Below are 23961 nucleotides of genomic sequence, written 5' to 3'. Positions count from 1 at the left end.
GTGACTTGATCAATGGTTACCAATAAAAATGTTGGCATTGATCTAAACCATTTGTTAGGCCAAATATAATACTGCCACATATCTTATGAAGTCTTACAATCTAGTGCTTTTCAAATCATCGCATTTCAAATATACACAAACAGTAGAATAGCCTTCTACCGATAATACTCATTAACATTGGCTTAGCATTATCTAATAATGTTCCTTTCATTCTCTAAGCTGGGGTGTTAGATTTGGTTAAAGAAATTTGTGGTTACTTTCACTAACAAAGTCTAGTGCTCCAAGAGAAAAAAATCCTTGCACCTATTCCCAAGAGTTCATGATTCACATTGGTTTCACAGTGCATCCACTTTAAATCTAATCCCTGTAACAATTTCACATCTTACTCGTTGCATAATTCACATTGGTTTCACAGTGCATCCACTTTAAATCTAATCCCTGTGACAATTTCACATCTTACTCGTTGCATAATTCACATTGGTTTCACAGTGCATCCACTTTAAATCTAATCCCTGTAGCTATTTCACATCTTAACTCATTTGTTGCATACTTAGTAAGTTCAAGTGTCCCAATTTTTGCTTCATGTCAACTGTCCTCATCTTTGAAAATTGTGAAGCATGTCAACTGTCCTCATATTTGAAGCTTTCCAATCACACCAGTAGCTGCCACTAGTATACGTTCATCATCTGCTACATTTTCAAGTTTATACAAATTACTAACCCTGATGCCTTAAACAACCCACCATTGCTAATTAGTAATCAGACATAAAGAATAATTTAGCATTAAAAAGAACCTACAGAACAGTATAGCTTTTATAGGTTCCAATGCATCCAGCAAAAGGGAAAGTTGTTTCCCTAAGTTGAGTAAAATTTGCATTTTAATAAGTTGTTTCCCTAAGTTGAGTAAAATTTGCATTTTAATTTGATTCGCTTTGGCATTACTTCTCCTGTACACTTTTTCCTACCATCCTTGTCTAGATGTCGACTTAATATGACAAAATGATTGCATTTTACATTCTTGTGAGATTGTAACTGCCAAAACTAAATTCTCAATTCATAGTATGTGTTGCATTTGATATCCATCCTTTCTCTTTGTATGTTTTGGACTATCTGGGAGGATTATAATTTTATATTCCTTCTCATATTTGGACCCAGTATCTACTAGTTGCTCATATTTTGGACCCAGCATCTAATAGTTGCTCAATGACATCTGCCAACATGCTCTCTACTAGCATTTTTACTTGAAAAATTAACGGGCCAATCTTTGTTCTCATAGAAAGTTTTCAATTTGTCATATGCTTCTTTTGCCCTTTTACTTGAGCTACAATCGAATTTTCAATATTCAATACAGTAGTTGCATGGGCTTTTCACTTCTTAACCTTTTAGTTTCTACAACATCTTGTGGTGATAAAGGCTTGGGCTTAGTACTACTTGCAATGCTCCATAACCCATTTTCCTTGAGCAACATTGACAGCTTGTGGCTTCATAAGCTGAAAGCATCACCTCTAAAAAGAGCTGCAGCAGACTTGTATGAGTGGGACATACTTCCAACCATAGATGCTCACTCATCCAAAAAAGAGATAAAAAGAGAAATTGATGTTAATGTTGCTAATGTTGCTACCACCACTGTAGTGGAAGCATGGTCAGCATATGCACTGATACGATGTCAAAATGAAGACATGAAAAACAAAAGCATAAATATTCAAGGACAGAGTTTAAAAATGGAGAACACTAAACACACTCTCATTTTTTATTAATTCAGAATCACAGATTTATACATTAAATAAATGTAACTCATTCCATCTTAGATCTCATTGATTGATCACACTGACTCCTCAAATCAAATTGACTGTTGAGACCTTATTACTTAGATCCAATAGAGATCTTATTCTGATTAACTAGATGAAATAAATAGGAAAATTCTTACAAATTCCATGAAAAGTGGAGGTTATAAGCAGGAGATTCCAACATACTAGAGGGCATTTTTAAAAAACACAATCAACTAAACTCACTTGGGTTTAGGGCTGTTGCAAGAGATGTTGGTTCAGCACCCTGGAGCAGAAGGATTACTATTTGTCATCCATCATATAAGAGCATTAGCTAGCAGAAGGAGCACTGATAAGTTGGAATGGCTAGAATTAAAAATATGGAGACCATCTATAGGTTGGAATGGCTAGAATCAAAAGGAAGAAGAGAAAGTTGTGTTAACTATTTGTGGAGACATTAGAATCACCTCAACCAAAAATGTTTGTTGAAATCACAGATGCAATCCTGTCAAATAAGTATACCAGTTGATGATTCACACTGTGTGGCCATAGGAGGAAACACTGCTGCTTTTGAAAATGACCCCACATGTGGGTTGGTTGGTTGAAGGCATAGGCATCTGACCCCTTTGAAAGTGTACATGTACGATCGACAAACAGTCTTAATATCATGATTCGGTCGAGGAAGTTTACAAAGCTAGTGCTGCCAATTGAGACTGCATACAGAAAGCCCACAGGCAAACTATATTATATCAGTCCTTTATAACTCCCATTCTCCCAGACAACTAGACAGTGAGATACAGACTGTAACATCACAAATTTGACAATTTCCATTGACTCATAAGCAATTAAATGATTTGAAATTTTACAAGTGTGTAATCAATGATTGTACAATATAGATTACATCCATCTTGACCAGTTTTAATGCAAAATGGAATGGAGGTCAGGCAGAGGCCTCCGTGAACTATTACAACACATGGAAAAGCATCCTACCTTTGATTTATCAGAGTTCGAAGCCTAGCAGCTTTGAAGGCAGGAAATGTGAGCTTGTCACGGAAGAGAGGATTGGCTTCTATTAATTTCTTGAGCTCCATAATCATAATATTCCTGGCCGATTTTGCATCCCCATATTTAGACAGCTGCTCATTTTCCCTACACATGCCACAACACAACTCACTCCTATCATGCAGTACTTATAACACCTAATAACACACAAACAACAGAGAGAAAATTATATATCTTACCTGAGGTTGTCCAGGGTAAGAAGTTGTGTAACTTCTTTGAACAGCTCTTCATTGAATGAAGAAAATACTTTCAAGTCTTTTGTAAGTATCTCCACAGCTCTCTCCCTATCTTGCCTGCAAGTACCCAAATGGGAATATTTAGTTTTCAGCACACCATTGATAAAAACAAACTATTAGTTTTCAGCACACGCAATCGTATATATTTTTTGATGATAAAAGAATATTGCTAAGAAGTTCAAAAAAAAAAAAAAAAACCATTACTTGTCTAGAGCTTCTAAATATTTCTGTTTTCTGATCTCAAAGAAAATTTTCATGGAATAACGGTTGTCATCCACTTTTGTGAATCCTGACAGGTATTTCTCCACCTCTTCCCACTCTCCTGCCCTCACTTGATCTTCAAAGTATTTCATGTTGAAGAAAAACCCCGATTCCTGCTCCAACCTATTATATTATTATGCACACCCATACCATAGCATGGTAAGAATCTCATTTACAGGATACCCTTCAACATAAAACAACAAAACAATACCAAAAAAGGAGGATCTGAGAAACTGATTTACTTGTGCACAGTCTCTTTAAACTTCTCCTCGTCCAGAAACTGCAAGATAAGGAAAACGAGCTCCCTGCTCAAAGAGCTCATGGCTCCCCAAACCTCTGCAACTCACCCCCTGTTCCTGCAAAAGCCAGACCTGTACACACACCAAACCCTAATCTTTTCCCTGCTCCCTGCTGTTCTTTGAAGTCAAATAAAACCTAAAAATAAGCAATGTTTTTTAATACTAAAGAAATAGACGAGAGTTTGTGTTCGCCCCCCTTCCTCCTTGAATTGGAAAATGTCTGGAAATGGAAAGAGAAACAGAAACCCAGTCTGACCAGGAGTCTCCTCCTATATACTGCTGAAAGAATCTACACGAAAACACTTAGTCACACTTTTATCCATTCCCCCAGACCTACAGGCTGATCTGTGATGCGTGCACGCTTCCCTAGGGGTAGGACCTCAGTATCTTATAAAATAAATAACGACCCATATGTCGGTTTTGCCACTGCCAGCGCACCCACCTCTGTTCTGTCCTGCTCATCACATGCAAACCTACGACTATAACGGACAGATCTACATGTTACCATGGTCCATGGATATACACCATTATTATGCTGGTAAACACAAACATCTTAGTCTGAACATGCCCTAGATAATATATTAATGGTTATTAGTAATGACTCTTGTTATTATTAATGGTTAGTAGTAATGACTCTTGTTATTAGTAATGAGTCAATAGATCTAGTTTATAGCTTACTAGTTTAATTAAATTAAAAAATAATAAAAATAAAAATATATGTTTATATTTTACAAGATGGGAAATTTTATTGTAATTTATTTTTGAAATCAATAATGAGGATAGATTTTTGGTTGTTATTTGAGAACGTAAATTTGACTTATTATCTAATAATTTGTTGGTGGTCTGTAAGGGGGCAGGGTTTCATTCCTGCCACTTAGCGGTTTCTAAGTCTTAGGTGGTTGACATGTTTCCTTAAGTCCAACGAAAATGAGCTCTTAGCCCAAAAAAAACACTTTTAAAACATACCCCACTCCCAATATACGTTTATATTAACATATATACACTTTAATAAATATATTTCTGAAATCAATAATGAGGATAGATTTTTGGTTGTTATTTGAGAATGTAAGCTTGACTCATTATGTAATAATCTGTTGGTGGTCTGTAAGGGGGCAAGGTTTCATTCCTGCGAGCTAGCGGTTTCTAAATCTTAGGTGGTTAACATGTTTCCTTAAGTCCAAGGAAAATAAGCTCTTAGCCAAAAAAACACTTTTAAAACATACCCACTCCCAATATACATTTATATTAACATATATACACTTTAATAAATAAATAAATATATAATTAAATTTTTAGATTTTTAATATAATAATTAGTTATTTTAAATTGAAAATAAAAATAAAAATTATAATTAATAGAAAAATAATAATAATAATAATTAAAAAATGAAATTTTTTATAAAATCCATAATAAAACTTTAATCAATCACCTTACAAATAAATAAATTTAAATAATAATAATAAACTATAAATAATAAACATAAATTTTTTAAAAAACATATTAAAAATTATTTTAAAAAAATATGTTTTTTATTATTTTAAATATGTAAATAAACTTAATATTCTAAAATGAAAACATTTAAACTGTATCAACTCATATGAAAAACATTTAAACTATATCAACTTAAACTTATAATTTCATTAACTCTATAATTGAATTATAAAAAATCCCAAAGATAGAGTAGATAAACTATGGCCACACATTATCATGTATTTGCATACATCCATCATAAATATATATACAAATTTTTTAAGTAATTTAACATTTTAGGTATTGGCTGTTTCTTTTTATATTTTTACCCATCTTTAAAATTACAAGTTTGAAATATGTATGTAATTTAGAGAATCCAAATACAGTCAGAATAGGCGCAAAGTTTTTCAATGCTGACCAACTTCATACAACTACCCAGCAGCACAATGATGTGGTCCTCCTGTACGTGGAAAACTATTACCTGTCACTTGCATGACCGGACAACGAGATCCGATGTGGATTCCGACCCACCAGTCCATCCTGCTTTACTGGTGCGAAGTAGCTGTAAATGTCCTGGCGCCACAGTACCCGATAAGTCCAGTGTCATTCTGAATAAGTAGAAGTAGCTATCAACTGTCCCTGTCAATGCCCATCACATGGACGAGAACACCGGCTCTGACTTTCCAATTGGGAATATGCGCCAATCTTTTAACCTGGACATCAATAACAACGCCGAAACCGTGAAGGGGACAAGTCGCAAAATGAAGTCCGTGGCCGGTTCCGTACAATTGATGCCGGGAAGAAAAGGTGTTAGCCGGAATATTCGAGGTCACACGAGTGGGACATGAGACATGGGACCGGAGGAGTGTGAAGGATAGTCCATTTCCCAAGATTCGTAGCAGAGCGGACCACCAGCCATTCCATCACATCACATCAAATCGCATGTCATTGATGTGGGCCACAGATTGGACATGTGCAGGGGTGGACAGTAGCGCATCTCGTGGACCGGTCATCAAGATATTAATGGGAACGCAACGCTAGATCGAAAGATGGAGTCGTGCCAGCTAATAGTATTTATTCTCTGCAACCCTTCTTCACCAGGGTACAACAGTGAACTGAGAGCTCCCTTTTCTATTCTCGTTAGAAATAAATTTTTACGTTGTCCTTTGTATGAGCTATTTTGAATGGTTTCTTTACAAATCTTAACAATGAAAAATCACTACACAAATATCTAAAAGTCATAGTATGTTATTTACCTAAATATTCAAAGTCATAGTATGTTATTTACCTAAATATGCAAAGACTTGCTTAAATTATGGTGGACAATGACCAATGATAAATATGTTATTTAACTAAGTATGAGCTATTTTGAATGGTTTCCTTACAAATCTTAACAATAAAAAATCACTACGCAAATATCTAAAAGTCATAGTATGAATATTGCAACTATAGGAAAAAATTATGGCAAAAACCATGTGAGACAGTTATCTAGATGGCATTGTATTCTCCAAAGGATGCAATGAGACCTTCAAGTTATGACCAATCAAATATTTGGAAATCTTTTTTGAATAATATTGGAAATTAAATATGTATTTCCTAGAATTAAACACTATAATTTATACTTGTCAATGATAAACTAATATTGTTCAACACGTAAATATAGTAATATTTTGATAGAAATTAATAACAAAAAGCTACACTCTTATTAAAATTTGTATAACTTGATTTTAACCTATTAAAATGATAATAATGAAGATGATTAATGCCTTGATTTTAACCCATTAAAATGATAATAATGAAGATGATTAATGCCCACTAAGACGATCTATCGGACCTTAAGAAAAAAAGAGATTAATTGAGATTCTTTAGTATTTTACTTCTATGATCGAACAAAGAAAAGAAGTGAGAGAATTGTTCTGAAGCTACAATAGTTTTGTTGACTTAACAAGTCAAGAACATTGGTATTGTGGGAAAGATTTTGAAAATTAGAACAAATGTGAGTAAGAGTTGGCAATCCAAGAGAAAGTGTTTTTCATATTCAACCTCTTAGTATCCCAAACGTGACAAGCTCTTTAGTCCTAAGGTGTTTTGGGAATTGACCAATGTCATGTTTCACTTTGAAGGTCATGAGAATTAGTTCATATCTTGGCAATTTTCAGTTTCTTCTTAGCACTAGTCAAGATAGAAAGATAATTCAAGTTATCAAGATTGAGGTTGATCACCTCTTTATAATACCTTAGTTTCATTTTTCGTTAAAACTCCTTATCATCCCCCAACTTATTCTTAAATTTGGAAGTAATAATATTTTTAATATTATCCTTATTCTCTAAGATGATTCCTCCTTTACTCTTCAATGGTCTAGCCAAACTCAATATCCAAATAAAATAACTAACAATTGCACTGAGAGGTGCAAAGGAATGTCAAAAGCTCAAAAAGTCAAGCATTTTGTTTTCAACTATCCTTGTTTGCAGTTGTCTTCCATTTTGTCTTAACTTCGTTGTTTTCTTCTCTCCTCCCTTGTGGCTCTGACTCATTTCGTCTCAACTTTGTTGTCTCTGTCTTTCTCTGCATGGAGGGTGAGGAACAAGTAAAGCGTAAACTCAAAGATATTATGTAGAAAACAAGCAGAGGTGTAAGGATCGATCCCTAACGTGCAAGTGCCAGATCATCTTAAGTTTGGCCCACTCGATTGGTTGTTTTGGGGGATATTGTAGGGTTTTGTCACTAGTGAAAATTCGTTGGATTTTGGGTGTTTATTCACGGTATATCATTCGGTGCCCTAAAATTGGTTGAAACAATTCCAATTGGGAGGTTTTTTGTGACCCCTACAATGAGGGGGATTTGATCTACATACACCTAAATGGGCTTGGGAAGGATATGAAGAGGGATACAACTTAACGGCCATGGATAGTCACGTCTCTCCATTTATTTTGACTTGGTTGTTTCCATTTATTTTGTATGCACAAACATACACCAAAAAAAAAAATAAAAAATTGAAAGAGCAAGGGGACTGAGTCAACCATTAAAACAAATTCAAACATCTAACTTAAGAGATGCTCTCGATTTTCTCAATGCAGCTCCTGAAGCACATCCATATCCGGGAAACTTGTCGTTTTAATGTGCCTTGCGCGGGTGTATTTCATATAAAATAAACTTACGCTACGTGCAGCACCCCTGGCTTATGCCATAAAATCTTTATTTGCTCCCAACTGACATAGAGCTACATTGTCCAAGTGCAATTTATCTATATTCCAGTGGTGCAACACACTCGGCTCAAGCCATAAAATATTTATTTGTTCCCAATTAACATAGGGTACATTGTGCCACTATAATTGATCTATAATTTAGTGATGATTATCAGAAAAGCTTCTGACTAGGTCATCAAAAGCGAAATTATCTTTTTATGAAAAGGAAAAACAAACCAAACTCTTTCTACTTTATCTACTCCTTGACCATGGTAAGCATTTCCATGTCATTTTGGTCATCACCTTTGTCTCCCTCTATGCACTCTTCACGACATCCTGCTCCTTCAGTAGCTTCATTTCCTTGGCTCTGCTTACCAATGACTACATTATTTCTGGTCAATTCATCCTGGTGTCCATTATCCTTACCCTCATTATCTTGTGCTTCATCCATTACAATATTGATTTCCTTTTTCTCCAAGTTTATTCCCTTTATGGCCTCCTCGCTACCTTATATAGAGGGCTTATTAGTATCCTTGGTGGATTCTGAAACCCCAAGACATAAATCACAATAAATATTGCTTCAAACAAACATAAACATCTACAACTCATTTTCATATAGTGAGTCGGGACTTGTATCTAATTGGAACCACCTCACAAAACACATTATACCATAGAAAAAATCCAATAGTAAATAAAGAAACAAAGACTACAAGAAAATTGAACAAGATCAATGAGCTAAAAAGGCATTCACTAGAGTTTCATGCTCACTATGGTTTTCTCGACCGCAATGATAAATTTCAAAGGGTATGAGGCAGTTTGCAACTGTGGAAGAATAGTGGTTTCCTTGACCCAAATGATAAATTTCAAGATTGAGCAAGGTGCAATTGTGGAAGAAAAAATAACCCTAAAAGAAGTCTGAGCTTGCTATGTGGTTCCTAAGAAATCCTCATATTCAAATGTTACTAAAAAAACAACAAAATGATAACCCTACCTTTCTCCTCCTCATTGGCATCTTCTATGGGAATTTATTTCTCTTCTTTGGCCTTGACAATTGGCTCGTTCAAATCTTGAAATGGCTCTACGACTTTCTCTTCAACTTTCGGAGTTTCAATGATGGGTGATGGCTTTGACTCTTCTTTCTCAAGAGGATCGGGCTCTGCCTTCGGTGGGGTAGAGCTCATGGACTTGGCTAGGCTCTTGGGAGATTGTTGGGAGCCTTGGACGTTTTTTTTTCTGGGCTTTTGTCCCGACATTCTTCTTCACAATGCTTGGAGGAATTGTTGCAAGAAAATGATGCAGTGGAGATCGAAACCAGGACCTCCTGGAGCTTTAAAAAAAAATTGAAAAAAATCCAAGGTGAAGAAAGGAAGGGGCATGCTTTTGTATATCAATAATGCTATAAAGGGAGAAGACAACGAAATGAATCGACATTGATGGAGCTCTCTAAGGGAGAAGCTGAAGTTGTGTGACATCGCTCGTTGTGGAAGTCTGTGGAGGTTAGTAGAGCATTTGAACCTAAAATTGATACAAGTCGTCCTTTCAATGAGAGAAGAAGATGAACATGAACCGTTGCCTGAACCCAACCCCGCAAAGGAACGACTATAAACATAAAAATCAAGCAATGAGACAAACAAAAATAATCCTCTGTGATTAGATTGATCTGCGCAACCCAACCTTGCAAAGGAACATCTATGGATGTAATCAATAAGAAAATATGTTTTTTAAATTATAAAAATCAAAATAACAATTCAAAATTTCCACACATTTTATAAAATCAAATATGGGATGGAAACTTAATTGTTATTTCAAGGCATATAAACCTTCTGCGTTTGTTTTACAAGTGCAGCAGTCTTTGTGTACCCATGGAACCTTCATGCAGTTTGATTTTGTTGATTATAGGCAATTTAACAGATATGTGACATATTTTCTCCAAGGGCCAAATGGTTTTTGTTGGATTTTATTTTATTCTTTGTTTATTAATATTTAACCCCTTATCTTTATTTTTTAGTCTTTGCCAAGCTGAAAATATATCAATGAGTTCCTTACCAAACGCAAAAATTTGCATGGACCAATATTTTTAATAATCTTAATTATCTGTCAAAATCCTTCATCTATTCTATTAATGCCAGTGTGCATTCAATTTTTGAATGGTGAATTGACTGAACTGTAGTCTCATGACTCAAACAGAATGCTCACTCATGTTTGATGTGTAGTTGTTGTACCTTTGGATATTTCATTTCGAAGGTATATTTGTAAATTAACTATATGATAGATGAATTAATGTATATTAAAGCCATTGAACTTTAACTTAATTTTAAAATTTAATTGATAGGAGAGGAGTAAGGTTAAAAAATTGATCTCTATAGCCCGGTAGATGTCAAGTGTAAAATTTTATTGCTGCCAGAGGCATATAAACATCTTCCTCTATTACAATTATGTTATTAAAATCACCCATCTACTCAGCTTAATCCTTGCCTCAATGCACATAAACATCATCGTATGTTACTAATTACCTAAATGGGCAAAGTCATTATCACGTTGTATTCGAAAGTAAGTTTGAAATCAATGCGACATTATTTTCAATGGCTTGATCTTGAATGCTTTCCTTTTCGTTGATTAATTTTTGAACGTTCTAGTTTTTTTTCATGTTCATGGTAGCAGGGATTCGCCAAAATCTAAAAAGAGACCAAAAAAATATAAAAATACTCTCCTCTACCTTGAAAATCCCACGACACTGGTGTTGCTACTGCTCGGCACTCACAGACAAAGCTATCGACGTTGAGGTCCGAGTTTCGAATCTTGTCCCTTCTAGTGATTTATATTCTGGTTCTACTCATGCTTTCTATTGCAATTAACAACTATGTCGAGCTTTTTATCACGTTCAATTCTAGCATGTCAGACCCTGATGGCGCCCTAGCCGAGTGTGGACTGAGTTCGACGCCACCAATTTCTGCAGGTGGACCGAAGTCCTGTGCAACGAATTCAATAGAACGAGTTCTCTGGACTTGACCAATATGAATTTGTCAGGCATGATTCCTCCACGAACATTTTTTAGCCTTGACAATCTCATAAATCTCAGCTTGGTGCTAAACAACTATGGGAACAGGACATCCAGAAGTGGAGCAAGTGCCAGGTTGAGGAAGAACCCTAATGCAAACTATTGATTACTATTCTTAATGCTAATTAACAGGATGTTTTGTGCCCGTGAAACACCCGATGGACAGAGTTGAAATGGGTTTCGAAGATCGGGCTAGCATGGCTCATCTCCAGATGCAGTATTGTTGTATCATAGTAGTTGGGCTCCTCAACATATCGAACAACAACTTCAATGGCCATATCCCGACAAACATTTCAAAACGAAGGATCAACAGCAATGTGGTTGTGCTTCAGGGACGAGCCACATGGTCAAATACCATTAGATTGAACAACAAAATTGAAACTCACTAATTCGCTGCAATGAATAGTGTTTTGACATGAAAGTCCACAGAGAAATCACCTTCGACGTAATTATACAAAAAAAATTAAGGATGAAATTCGATTTGACCAATTAAAACGTGACTTCCTTATTAAATATGGCTAAAAATATTTAAAAACAATTAACATTTTTTATTAAAACCTTAAAAATGTATAATACAATTGGTTAAATAGTCCATTTTAATAGGTAATGTTGTTTTGAAATTCCAAGCCAATGAGAAATGAAGAGTTCATCATTCATGTGATTTGATGGTAGCCAAGTCACCTCAACACCAATATCCCCAATCTACTCCACCCATATAGCTTTGTACTTACATCCAATTCAACAATATTTCAGGAAACATTTAACTTGTGCATTTAATATACGAATATGAATTTATTATGATAAATTCCATGAGTGATTTTTCTCTCACCTCCCACTCTTTTCCTCACCTCATTTCATAAATCCAATTACATATATTTAAAATTAACAAATGGTGCAGCAAACATGCCAAACAAACATTTAAAAACTAAACACACAGTGCTGAAAATTTTCTATGCAGTCGTTACAAAATGATTTCGTAACTTATGTTTTCTGATTTACTGTTTCGTCGCTACGAAATGATTTCGTAGTGCCATTTAAAATTTTGTTTTGCAGTTTCGTGGAAGATGAAATGACTCATCTCTCTTCCAAACTGACTCTCCATGACCTCTGGCTTGATCCTTAACATAATATACGATTTACCTTACATTTCTTTGTTGGGATTTGCAACATCATAACAAATTTGCCAATCAGAAAATCAGTCAAAGAGTATTTATTTCTTTTCTAGAACTCCAAACAGGGTACTCTGTCTCTGTAACAACACTCAAATCGTTGTAAATACCACGCAACCAGTATGCCAGAACACAATGAACATTCCCCATGGGGTTTTGGAACCATTAGAACAAGAATACCAAAGATAAATTAACAATCACACAACAATTGAAGCTACAATGTTTAGATTTGTAATATAAATTGGTTGAATAAGATACAGGCTTTGAAAATGACCATTATTCAAATGAACAAATGCACAAGAATAGAAACCATGAGTTCACAAGCAGAAATCGAATTGGTTAATCATAGGAATTTGATTCAATCTCAACCATTTAGAAATCACACAACTTACAATCCAAATTTTATGTTCATTTACGCCAATCACACAGAGAAATACCTTCCAGTTCACATAGATTAGAAAGTACAGGCGGGCTGCAAACTTAGGATTGTAGTTGCACAAAGAAACAATGAGTTCCTCTCTTCTCTTTTAGGAGCTTCTCCTCACCTCTTTTCTTATTATTTCCCAAAATAGATTGACCATGAACCAAGAGTCACAAAAATGTGAACCATTTCCCCTTCTCCAAACAATAAGGGAAACTAAAAACTATTTTTCATTAGAAAATAGCTTCTCCAACTTATTTCTAAAAATCAAGGCTTAATCCTAAATTAAACATTTAAAATTTCTTAACATAAATTTTTCCCATCTTTACCATGTGACCATCCCATCACATTGGTAAGCTATTTTCTAGTCTATGTCAAATATTTGTGATTGGCCTATGCACCTACATCAGGATCCCATATTGTGTTTTGTGTTTCAGAAAGAAGAAACAAATGATATAACATCCTTTTTCATTGATAGAAATAAATGTGATTATCTTTCATTTATATATTTATATTTTGGTGGGTGTATTTTTAATATAAAAATATTAATATAAGTAAAAATTAAAGTTGGTTGGGGAGGTGATGGGTTATCGTTCGCCAAAATGAAGAAATAAAGATGCAATATGCATGGGGTTTAGGAAGGACAACTAATAACCAAGCTTAATTCTTAACACTATGGCAAGGTTTGGGGACTGTAATAACAAGGAAAATCGACATTTGGTGGTTTTTGGTGACTCACTGATTGTCATTCAATAGATACCAAATTAAAAATAAACTAGTTCATGATCTACCTATGTTGATATTCAGAATCAGCTTGCAAATTTAGAAATTTGAAAGCGTTGAATTTTACCATATTAAGAGACATCATAACTAGGTGGCAGACTCATTGGCTAATCAAGGAGCTACCCTTGAACAAGGTTTGTTCATCTTGGACATAGGAATTCCAATTTTAAAGCTTGTCTCATGATTTCATATATAAAACTTTATATGTTTTGAGTTCACATAATCTAAACCCCTCGAATATAGAGCTCAGATGGTAGGAAAATAAAGCAAGCCAAGCACATTAATGGTAAAAAAATTCAAATCATTCTCATATCAAGAATTTGATGACTCTCACTTAGGATACAAGGCTATAGTGGATCTGACATCTGGCTTATCAAGATGCATAACATCTCATTCTAGGAAATATTGCAAATGTTTCTCTCTGTATTAATGGGTAGTTCTAGGAAGGAGCCTAACTACAATCTTCAAGCTCAAGGGTTGCTAAATGCACATGGACCTCGCAGAAGAAGGGACAAACTATCAATGGATCATGTAGTCCGGTAGTTTCAGAGACATGACTTGATCAGTGAATGCTCTCAGGGTTCAGGTGAATGGAACGAGGCTAGAATAAGCATATATAAATGAAGGTTCCTCACAATAGTTTATCCATTAGTGAATTATAGTATAATAGAGGCCAATTATAGTTCAATGAAGTGATATGATAGTGTGGAGAAAACTAGTGAGGTTATCATGGTGGCTCAAATGGACTAGAGTATGGCATTCATCACCTCCCTCATATCCAAGCAAAGCGAATTGGTGATCTCTGAGGAAAGAACACATTTTGTCCCGCTGAATCAAAAACTTGAGATGTTGCAAGATAAGGTGGACCAGTTGTAGGCCATGGTGGATAGCTTGACTAATAAACTAGAAAGTAGAAATTTAATTTTGAAGCAATGACAATTGGAATTATGGAATTGTGGATGAATCTCCAGGTGAAACATCAGCTCAAATGGAGGTTGAAGGGGTTGAGTTGCAAGGATTGAACACATCTACTCTTTTGCAGGTGACATTTGATCATGTTGAACATGTAGGCAATGTTGAAGCAAGAATGAATGGTATTGGTTAGCATTACATAATTAGCTACATATATGTTTTTCAAGTATGTAGTGCATTAAGGAGTCTTTTGGAGACTCTATAAAATAAGCTTTGTAATGGATATATATGGTAGAAGGTGGGTGATCCAGATTTAAACAGGAACGCAACAAATTATAGAGATAACCATAAACACAGAGATGCAGCGGAAATAATACTTCATTTCATTAATGTAAAATACTGAAATATGCTTACAAACAGAAATGGAAATAAACCAGCTAGGGCGATGGTAGCTTATCTCTGAGAAGAGATGTGGTGGCTACATGCCTCTGAACTGTGTTACAATGAGGCTTGAAGGCCTATTTATTGTTGAGAAACAATGGAAAACCCTTAACATCCCAAAACCTAACCCTAGAAGATGAAACACTAAATTGTGGACCCCGTTTTGGGTAAGTTGGTACATCAACTTCCCGGGGTCATAACTTTGGCACCCGATCTTCGTTTGATGCGTACAATAGCTCGTTAGAAATATCTATCCGAGCACTACAACTTTGGGAAGAGCAACATCGATCCATGGACCCATGTTGCTCCTAGATTTCCCAAAAAACGTCGTTTAGGGCCTCAAAATGGCTCCGGAAGTTCACGACCCGAAAAACTGCTAAAAATAGTAAATTGTGCTACAATTACGAAAACTGAAAAACTAAAAGAGATAGTTGTGGGGGTCCAAGTGGGATATGTGGGTGGCCACCAAAATCCACCTGGATCATTCCTCCCCCCTTAGGAAGAAATGGTCCCCATTGCGTTGAGTTCCTCCATCTGCTGAACTTGGTCCTTGGTGAGCTGTTCTGCAATCTCGGACGTGTCCAGTAATGGTGGGAAGCATGGTCGAGGGCGTTCCACATTGAACACTTGGTGCAAGCAAAGGAATGGAGGAATGTTGTGCTCCAAAGCATTGTTTTCCACAACCTTGGTAATGCTGTAAGGACCATGTCGAAGTGGTCTGAGCTTCTGATGGGCTCTTGTAAGGCGTTCTTTTTGCATATGTAACCAAACTCTGTCACCCACCTGAAACTTGTGTGGTACCCCTATGGGTGAGGATAAGTTGTTCCCATGTTCTTTCATGACCGTATCCCTTTGTTGTTGCTGCTGCATGGGGGAACCCTTCGTGGGGGTCATGGATGTGGTGACGATCTTCCCCTTACTTTGGGAGCGAACCAGATAGAAAATTAATTTCCTAGTCTGGGAGATGAGCTTGTTTCCTTTCTTGGCAGTGATCAAAGAGGTGGCGGTAGGTGGGGCTACCTCCAGTGTCTTGTATAATGAATTACACAAAGAAATAATGACAACACGAGGCCTTGACTCATACACAACATGTCACCTCCACAAGTATGGTTGGCCTAATAGTACATCACAAACATCCATAGGTGTAACATCACACAATACCTCGTATGTGAAGGGTTTGATGTTGTAAGGAAGGTGGCACTTTTGGCGAACTCGAAGATCTCGTCCTTGGTGAAGCCACCCGATACTATACGGTTGCGGGTGTTGTGTATTCAGTAGGTCCAACCGCTTCACTACTTTTGCTGAAATGAGGTTCTTTTGGCTCCCACTATCAACAATGAATTGCAGCGGTGAACCCTTCACCCACATCTGTGAGTGGAAAAGACACTCCCCCTCCTCTGGATCCTCGGGCTCATTCTTCTAGATCTTGGTTGTGGCAACAGTGGCGTTGGGCTCTGCATCAATGATCTGCTTCCCTTTGCCATTCCCCTTGTCAAGTTTTGACTCAGGGTCGGAACATGCATTTGATTCTGAAGCCTTAAACTCTGCCACTAGCAACTACTTGGTCCGACACTCACTTGTATTGTGAGTTGGGCTCTTATGGAACTCACACCACTTTCCTGTGTCCTTCTTCGACTTCGTGGTGTTGTTCTTTTCTTGCGGCTTTGATGGGTTTTCTTGGGTCACCCCGCCTTGGCTTTGTCCTTTGGTCTTCGGATTTGCAGATCCAAAGTCTCGCTTTTTTGTTTAAACTTTTGCTCTATTTTGACAGCATATTGGTATGCCGCACCAAGCGAGGAGATGTTTAGGAACTCCATCTCTTCCTGAATGTACCTATGTAGGCAGATGTGGTATTTGAGTACCAAATGTAGCTCATAAGCCTTGATACCCAACTGTGTGCGAAGGGTATGAAAAATGTTTGTGAACTCCGGCACATCTTGGTCCCTTCCCTGCAGCAACGTGGTCCACTTTATGTATTTGTCCTCATAGCTTTTGACAGGATAGTACTGCTCCTTGATGGCATCCCGGAATGAATTCCAAGTGGGTGCGGCTGAAAATAGTGATCCCGTACTTTCATCCTTTTACACGCAGTAGGTTTCCCACCAATCTTTAACATGGGGGGATGCTTTGAAAAGAGCGAAAACAATCTTTTCCCGACTCGAAAATTCGTGAACAGAAAAATACCCATCTAGCAGATTTAACCATTTATCTACGGCATCTGCGCCTATTTGACCCTTGAATATGGGGATTTCAAAATTAACTTGTACCTTAAAGGGTGTGGCATTTCCAGAGTAGCTGCTGGAAGCCGATGCGTCGACTCTGGGTAGTCGCTGAAGGATCTGGGTAAAGTTGTCCATCATCATGCTCCTTTGCCGCTCGAGGGCTTCTTTGAGCAAGATTTTGATAGGATCTCCTGCCCCCTCGTCTTTCTTTTCATCCGCCATGGGAGGCTGTCGGGATTTGCGAGGCTGGTCTTGCAAAGGTTCGACCAATTCAAGCCCTAACTCCTTATATCCCAACCTCGTTGGGGACTTGCAAAGAAAAACAGAGAAAAAGAAGACCGCTCTGATACCACTGATGAAGATTTAAACAAGAACGCAACAAATTACAGAGGTAACCATAAACACGGAGATGCAGCGGAAATAATACTTCATTTCATTAATGTAAAACACTGAAATATGCTTACAAACAGAAATGGAAATAAACCATCTTGGGCGATGGTGGCTTATCTCTGAGAAGAGATGTGGTGGCTACATGCCTCTGAACTGTGTTACAATGAGGCTCGAAGGCCTATTTATTGTTGAGAAACAATGGAAAACCCTTAACATCCCAAAACCTAACCCTAGAAGATGAAACACCAAATTGTGGGCCCCGATTTGGGTAAGTTGGTACATCAACTTCCCGGGGTCATTAATTTGGCACATGATCTTCATTTGACATGTACAATAGCTCCTAGATTTCCCAAAAAATGTCGTTTAGGGCCTCAAAATGGCTCCAGAAGTTTAGGACCCGAAAAACTACTAAAAATAGTAAATTGTGCTACAATTACAGAAACTGAAAAACTAAAAAAGACAGTTGTGGGGGTCCAAGTGGGATAGGTGGGTGGCCACCAACATCCACCTGGATCAGCGGGGTAGAAAATAGCGTTCTGTTTTGAATTTGTGAAACTTAACAGATGAAAAACTTGCTCCAGATACCAATAGATTAAATATAATATAAATGTTTCTTTAAAAAAAATTAAAGTTGGTTTATAATACAATAAATATTAATAATATAAATATAATAAGAAATTAAAAATAATATTATAATGTTAGGAAAAAATAAATGAAAAAATATAAGTTGAAGAAAAAAGTTTTTAATAAAGGAATTTGTCAAAATCAAGTTCGTAATCAACTTGTAAATCAACCACAGGTAGAAATTGGTAGCTCTTATTTTCTTGCTCTATCGCCTGTAGCTCCAGAAGAGGTGGTGACAAATGATTTGGATAATGAGTTGACTCGCCTGGAATTAGCTCGACTTTCCAATGCTATTTTTAAGGTGATCAATGAAAATGAGATAAATGGGTCTATTAACAGACAACATCAAAAGCTTCATAGTTGGACAGGAAGAAAGGAACCACTACCCAAGGGTGATCATGATCGACATATGAAAAACCCATACACCTCATCTAAAAACACTTATCATTCAGTCCCAAAACTCAATTCCATAGAAAATTAGATACAATAAATCTTAACATGGAAAACAATTTTAACGTAAGGTTACTAACCTAACATTTAAGATCACCAATCTAACTATACATAAAGATGTTATGCAATATATTTTTAGATTAACCTTAACCCTTTTAAAGAAAATTATATATATATATACATCCACACCCATCAACACTAGTGCTAATAAATGAAAAATGAAAGTTTTTAATAAAGAAATTTGTCAAATTCAAGTTCGTAATCAACTTGTAAATCAATCATAGGTAGAAATTGGTAGCTCTTATTTTCTTGCACTATCACCTCTAACACCAAAAGAGGTGGTGACCAATGATTTGCATAATGAGTTGACTCGCCTGGAATTAGCTCGACTTTCTAATGATATTTTTAAGGTGATCAATGAAAATGAGATAAAGGTGTCTATTAACAGACACCATCAAAAGCTTCATAGTTGGACAGGAAGAAAGGGGCCACTGCCCAAGGGTGATCATGATCAACATATGAAAAACCCATACACCTCATCTAAAAACACTTATCATTCAGTCCCAAAACTCAATTCCATAGAAAATTAAATGCAATAAATCTTAACCTGGAAAACAATTTTAACGTAAGGTTACTAACCTAATATTTAATATCACCAATCTAATTGTACATAAAGACGTAATGCAATATATTTTGAAATTTACCTTAACCCTTTTAAAGAAAATTATATATGTATATATTTCCACACCCATCAACATAGGTGCTAATAAATGAAAGGATAATCAATGATTAGAAGAGGTGAAAATGGAGGGAGATTGAGGATTGATGATCCACCCACATGGTACTTGGATATGATAGTGGTTCATGCACATGGGAAAAGATTATCATTGTATTGGGTTTCATCTAAAGGAGTTGTTCAATGACCTCTCCCATAGAGAATAAACATCATGCATCCTATAAATAGAGTTGCAACACTCTCATGGCGAGGAAAGAATGATGAGTATGAGTAATTGGCATTCTCCAAAGGACCATGGTAAGGAAACTGTTTGTATTTTTGCACACAAGGACCATGGTAAGAAACTATTTGCATTTTGGCACACATGCTCTTTGAATAGTTTCTCTTCTCGCCTTTTATGTTTTTGGAATCTTTTAATTATCTAGAAGATAAGTCTCTTCCTAGCGAGAGGCAAGATCTTTGGCATAAAATATCTCATTCATAATATTTGGTCTGGAGGCAACTGGTCTTTCCAGTACTTATTAAGGAGTCACAGGTTCTTTCATGAGCTTTGATTTCCATCTTGATTTATGGTGGGTAGCAATGGGCTTCATGTGGGACTTTGATTAAAGCTCCCCGTGATTCTATTTTGGGCTTCATCTCGCAGGTCCGCATTTAGTGGTATATATTTGTTTGGAGGTCTCATTTGTCTTCTTGTATCCCAAAGGAACCCAGTTGCCCGCCTGACATGTAACTACTAGTAAACCTCTTGGGTTTACGACCTGTCCTCCTCTTCGTAAACGAGGTCACTACCGGAGGAATTTGAACCTTGGATCTCTCAGTTTTCACAAATTTCACATTTCTCCGATCATCAATTAAGCTGCCCCCCTGAGATTGTTTGGAGATCTCTTTATTCATTGGTTTATGGTCCTATTAGTATCACTTTGTATCTTTGTTACAATGTTGGAGCTTGTTATCATGTTGTCATTCCTAATTATTTTTGTGAAGCACGACACCTCTTGTGGGCTTTGATCTTAAGCCTAATTTATTAGGTCCCTATACTACTAGTGTAACCCCTTATTGTTATTAGTACAACCCCCTTATTATATTGTTGTGACCATGTAGTCCCCATATTGTTATTATTGTGCCCCATAGAAACCCACTATTGTTATTATTGTGCCCTTACGTTATTATTGTTATGTCGGCTTTGATTATATTATGACCCCTTAGACTCCTATATATAGAAAGGAGGTCTTCTCATTTGTATCATCGAAGAATTGTTCATTTGTGTAATGTAAAGGAGGTTGCCCCCTCGAAGAGGCTTATTTCTAAAGCGTTCATCTATCTTTTCTATATTTTTGTGAGCTGGTTTCATAACATAATTTTAAGTTGGAAGGTGTGTGAATTGCTTTCGTTTTCAACACGAGTCCTTGCTTCCTTTCTCCTCTAGCTTGGAGCTCAAGGATGTCCCTAGTTTGCATCATCTCACCAAGTTTTTCTCTTAGCTATATGTCTTCCTTAGGTCCTTTCCAACTCTAGTTTTGTTGGCTCTTTTCCCCATGGTATTAATATCTTGATCATATTAGACTATGATCTCTTTGGTTCAACCTTCCCCTGTTTCATTATAACATTAAATCCTAGGTCGAGAGTCATTGGGGGAGAAGAGGCTCCCACCACCCTTCGAGTTTAAGGGCCCACATTCTGCAGTGATGTTTATGTAGTCCACCCCTCTTGCAATCCACAAGGAAATTCAAAAAGTTGAAAAAGGCCTAGATTGAAAGACGATTCATTTTAGATGCGGAAATTGAAGAAGGAGTAGCAAGTTGGGTTCCAAATACTAGAATCTCCAAAACTCGACAAGCCAAGTATATGCATACCATTGACTTGTATTGGAAACTTAGAACAATTATGGGCAAAGCGTTGGTCCAACGCTTTGAAACCTAGTAGGAGATTTTATTATGCATTTGATAAAGTGTAGAAGCATATGAGAACACTAAACGACAGGGTATCGGTGTTGACCAAAAGGTTAGCGGACTTGGATTTTTCCAATTTGGAAGAGGACACCAAAGTCCAAGCACCATCCACGTGGACTCACCCTAGAGAGACACTATTTCTAATCATTTTTATTACGCATGATAGTAGCAACAATGTTTAATTTATCAACTTATCAATAAATCTTTAAATTATTTTAGACATTCCTATAGTGTTGATTTTGTCACTGTGTTTAGAGAATTTATGTGACATAAAGACATTTACTATACTATTGGTGAGATGTCCTCAATAAGTTGTCTATCGAGGCCACAAATTTGCCAAAATTTTGGCTGGAATCCGACCAAAATAATTTCAAAAAATCCAACTATTAGAGTGTTTGAATCGTTTTTTATGGTGGAAATGGATTTAGTACCATCGAGAATCCTTATGACACCTAAAATCTTAAAATTTAACAATTGTAACCCAGATTTTCAAAATTTCTTACAAAATTTTGTCAAAATCTTACCAAAACCTCAATAAACTACTTTATAAATCAATACTCACCCTAACATTTATATACTTTTATTAAAAATTAATAAAAAAATATGAAAGAACAATATTTTTGACCAATATACAAAACGAAAGAACAATATTTTGACCAATATACAAAACGGATGAAACACACTTCACTCTATGTTAAAAAGATAAAAAAATGCTTATCAAAACACACCATCAATAAAGTGAAAAACATAAACTTATGTAATGATGTAAGCTTTTCTGATATGCTTTCCCAGGCGACCCATTAAAAAATTAAAACAGAGACCAAATAAAGTCAAGTTCTAAGCATCCGGGAACCCAAGGCTGTAATTGTCATGTATGTGACACACTACAGTAATTGCTGTGTATCTACAGACATCCACCATCGATTATTATATATGAGGACAGATACAGCAGCCGGGCCATTCTGTACTGTATCGAATTTCCCAAAATTTATCGCATGCGTGAGCTGGTTTGGTTTTGGCATCTTGACTGTGAATTTTGAATCGCTGTTTCGTTGGCCCACCTCTCCCATCAGGTTGACGGAACGTTAACCAAAAGTCCCCACTCAACTTCTCGGCGCATTCATTATCTGCAGACACTGTGGCCCTTCGTCAGACAAACTGAACTGTATATAAATATTTATCAGTTATGCTGATCAATGTTGGCAATATATATATGGAGCTATCGTTTTATTAATAGGTGGGGCAGTATAATTGGTCTCATAATATATTTGGTCCCAAATCGGATCCGTAACATATACTGCCTCTGCTCTCATTAATGAAACGATAATTTTATATTAATCACACGAAACTATATACGCCACTTGGTTAAATCAAATAAATACCATGTACTCTCCCGGCTCATTAATACGACTATAGCTCCTTGGTTGCCCAATAATTGAGTTGGAAAAGTGCCCGCTGCAATATCAAACTTATGTTATTTGTTCACAATAATCCATTCGTCCAAAAAAATTATAAAAATAGCGACAACCTTATCGTTTCACTGAGGTCCTTTGAAATTGTGTCTGCGTGTTGGCCTGACAACCTTATCGATATCAGCGGCGAAAAGTTAGTTGGGCAATTGTCTCTGTCACAAAATTCCGATAGTTAAGTAACCTTCACTATTTTATTGCAGTTTCAATCTTGGGGGATGGGATGGGATGGCAACTATACTCATGTTTGCAGTTTCAATCTCGAGATGAGATGGCAACTCCACTCATCTGGGTTTAAGTTGGCCAACAGGGAAATTTTTGTTGGAATATTCGTATCATATTTCAAGCTTCCCGATTCACAAACTGCTATATCAAGAGATATTGTGCATTTGTGGAGGCAGGTCGTAGAAGAATAAAACAAATTTGGACTCCATTTTATCAAAGGTTTCAATGTGGCAATTAAGAAGTTAAAATTTCTGGTGTGATAATGCAAAGGTACCATAGCAAGGGATTAATTACTTCATTCATACCCCCTTCGAACTAAAAGGGATTATTCCATTCCTACCATTTTTAACTATTTTTATTTTACTAGTTTATACTTTTTTTTCTTCAATTACAAATATTAAATGAAAAAAATTTGATTAAATAAATCTATTCTTGAGTTATGGTTAAAGGAGCTAGGTGACGTTGGGTTCCCATCAAGTTAATGTTAAACCTAAAACTAGACATGGAGTGATTTTGTAATTTTAATTTGATTAAATAAATCTATTCTTGAGTTATGGTTAAAGGAGCTAGGTGACTTTGGGTTCCCATCAAGTTAATGTTAAACCTAAAACTAGACATGGAGTGATTTTGTAACTAGTAAAATTATTTGGAGATGGTTAAAAGAGCTAAGTGAGGTTGGGTTCCCATCAAATTAATGTTAATCCTAAAACAAGACCATGATTGACTTTGTAATTAGTAAATTTATTTCGAGATGTAATCATTTGTTGAAATGAAAGTGAGTAGTTTTATATCTTCTATGTATTATAAATTATTATATTATATTCTGTATCA

General features: G+C 36.2%; 1 protein-coding gene across 3 annotated transcripts; it reads right to left on the bottom strand.

Moving 5' to 3' along the window:
• Positions 1–566: 566 nt before the first annotated feature.
• LOC149233887 (protein TPR1-like) lies at positions 567–3995 on the bottom strand. 3 transcript variants are annotated; one of them, XM_089371657.1, is made up of 5 exons: positions 3567–3994; positions 3268–3447; positions 3007–3120; positions 2756–2914; positions 567–686 (listed from the first exon to the last, which is right to left on the bottom strand). In XM_089371657.1, exons 1-5 carry the CDS (start codon positions 3644–3646, stop codon positions 683–685), a joined length of 537 nt encoding a protein of 178 aa, XP_089227783.1. In that variant the 5' UTR covers positions 3647–3994; the 3' UTR covers positions 567–682. The 3 variants fall into 3 exon arrangements, with proteins under 3 accessions (XP_089227783.1, XP_089227782.1, XP_089227781.1); XM_089371656.1 differs by lacking the exon at positions 567–686 and adding an exon at positions 1209–1514 and having other exon boundaries at positions 3567–3995; XM_089371655.1 differs by lacking the exon at positions 567–686 and adding an exon at positions 1726–2478 and having other exon boundaries at positions 3567–3992.
• Between the last annotated feature and the right edge of the window lie 19966 nt (positions 3996–23961).

The sequence above is a fragment of the Pinus tabuliformis genome, chromosome 8 (genome assembly GCF_031772625.1).
Source record: "Pinus tabuliformis cultivar Carrire ecotype Pingquan chromosome 8, CPIR1, whole genome shotgun sequence".
Classification (NCBI taxonomy): Eukaryota; Viridiplantae; Streptophyta; class Pinopsida; order Pinales; family Pinaceae; genus Pinus; species Pinus tabuliformis.
The sequence above is the reverse complement of the archived record's forward strand: the minus strand, read 5'-3'. Positions and strand labels throughout refer to the sequence as shown.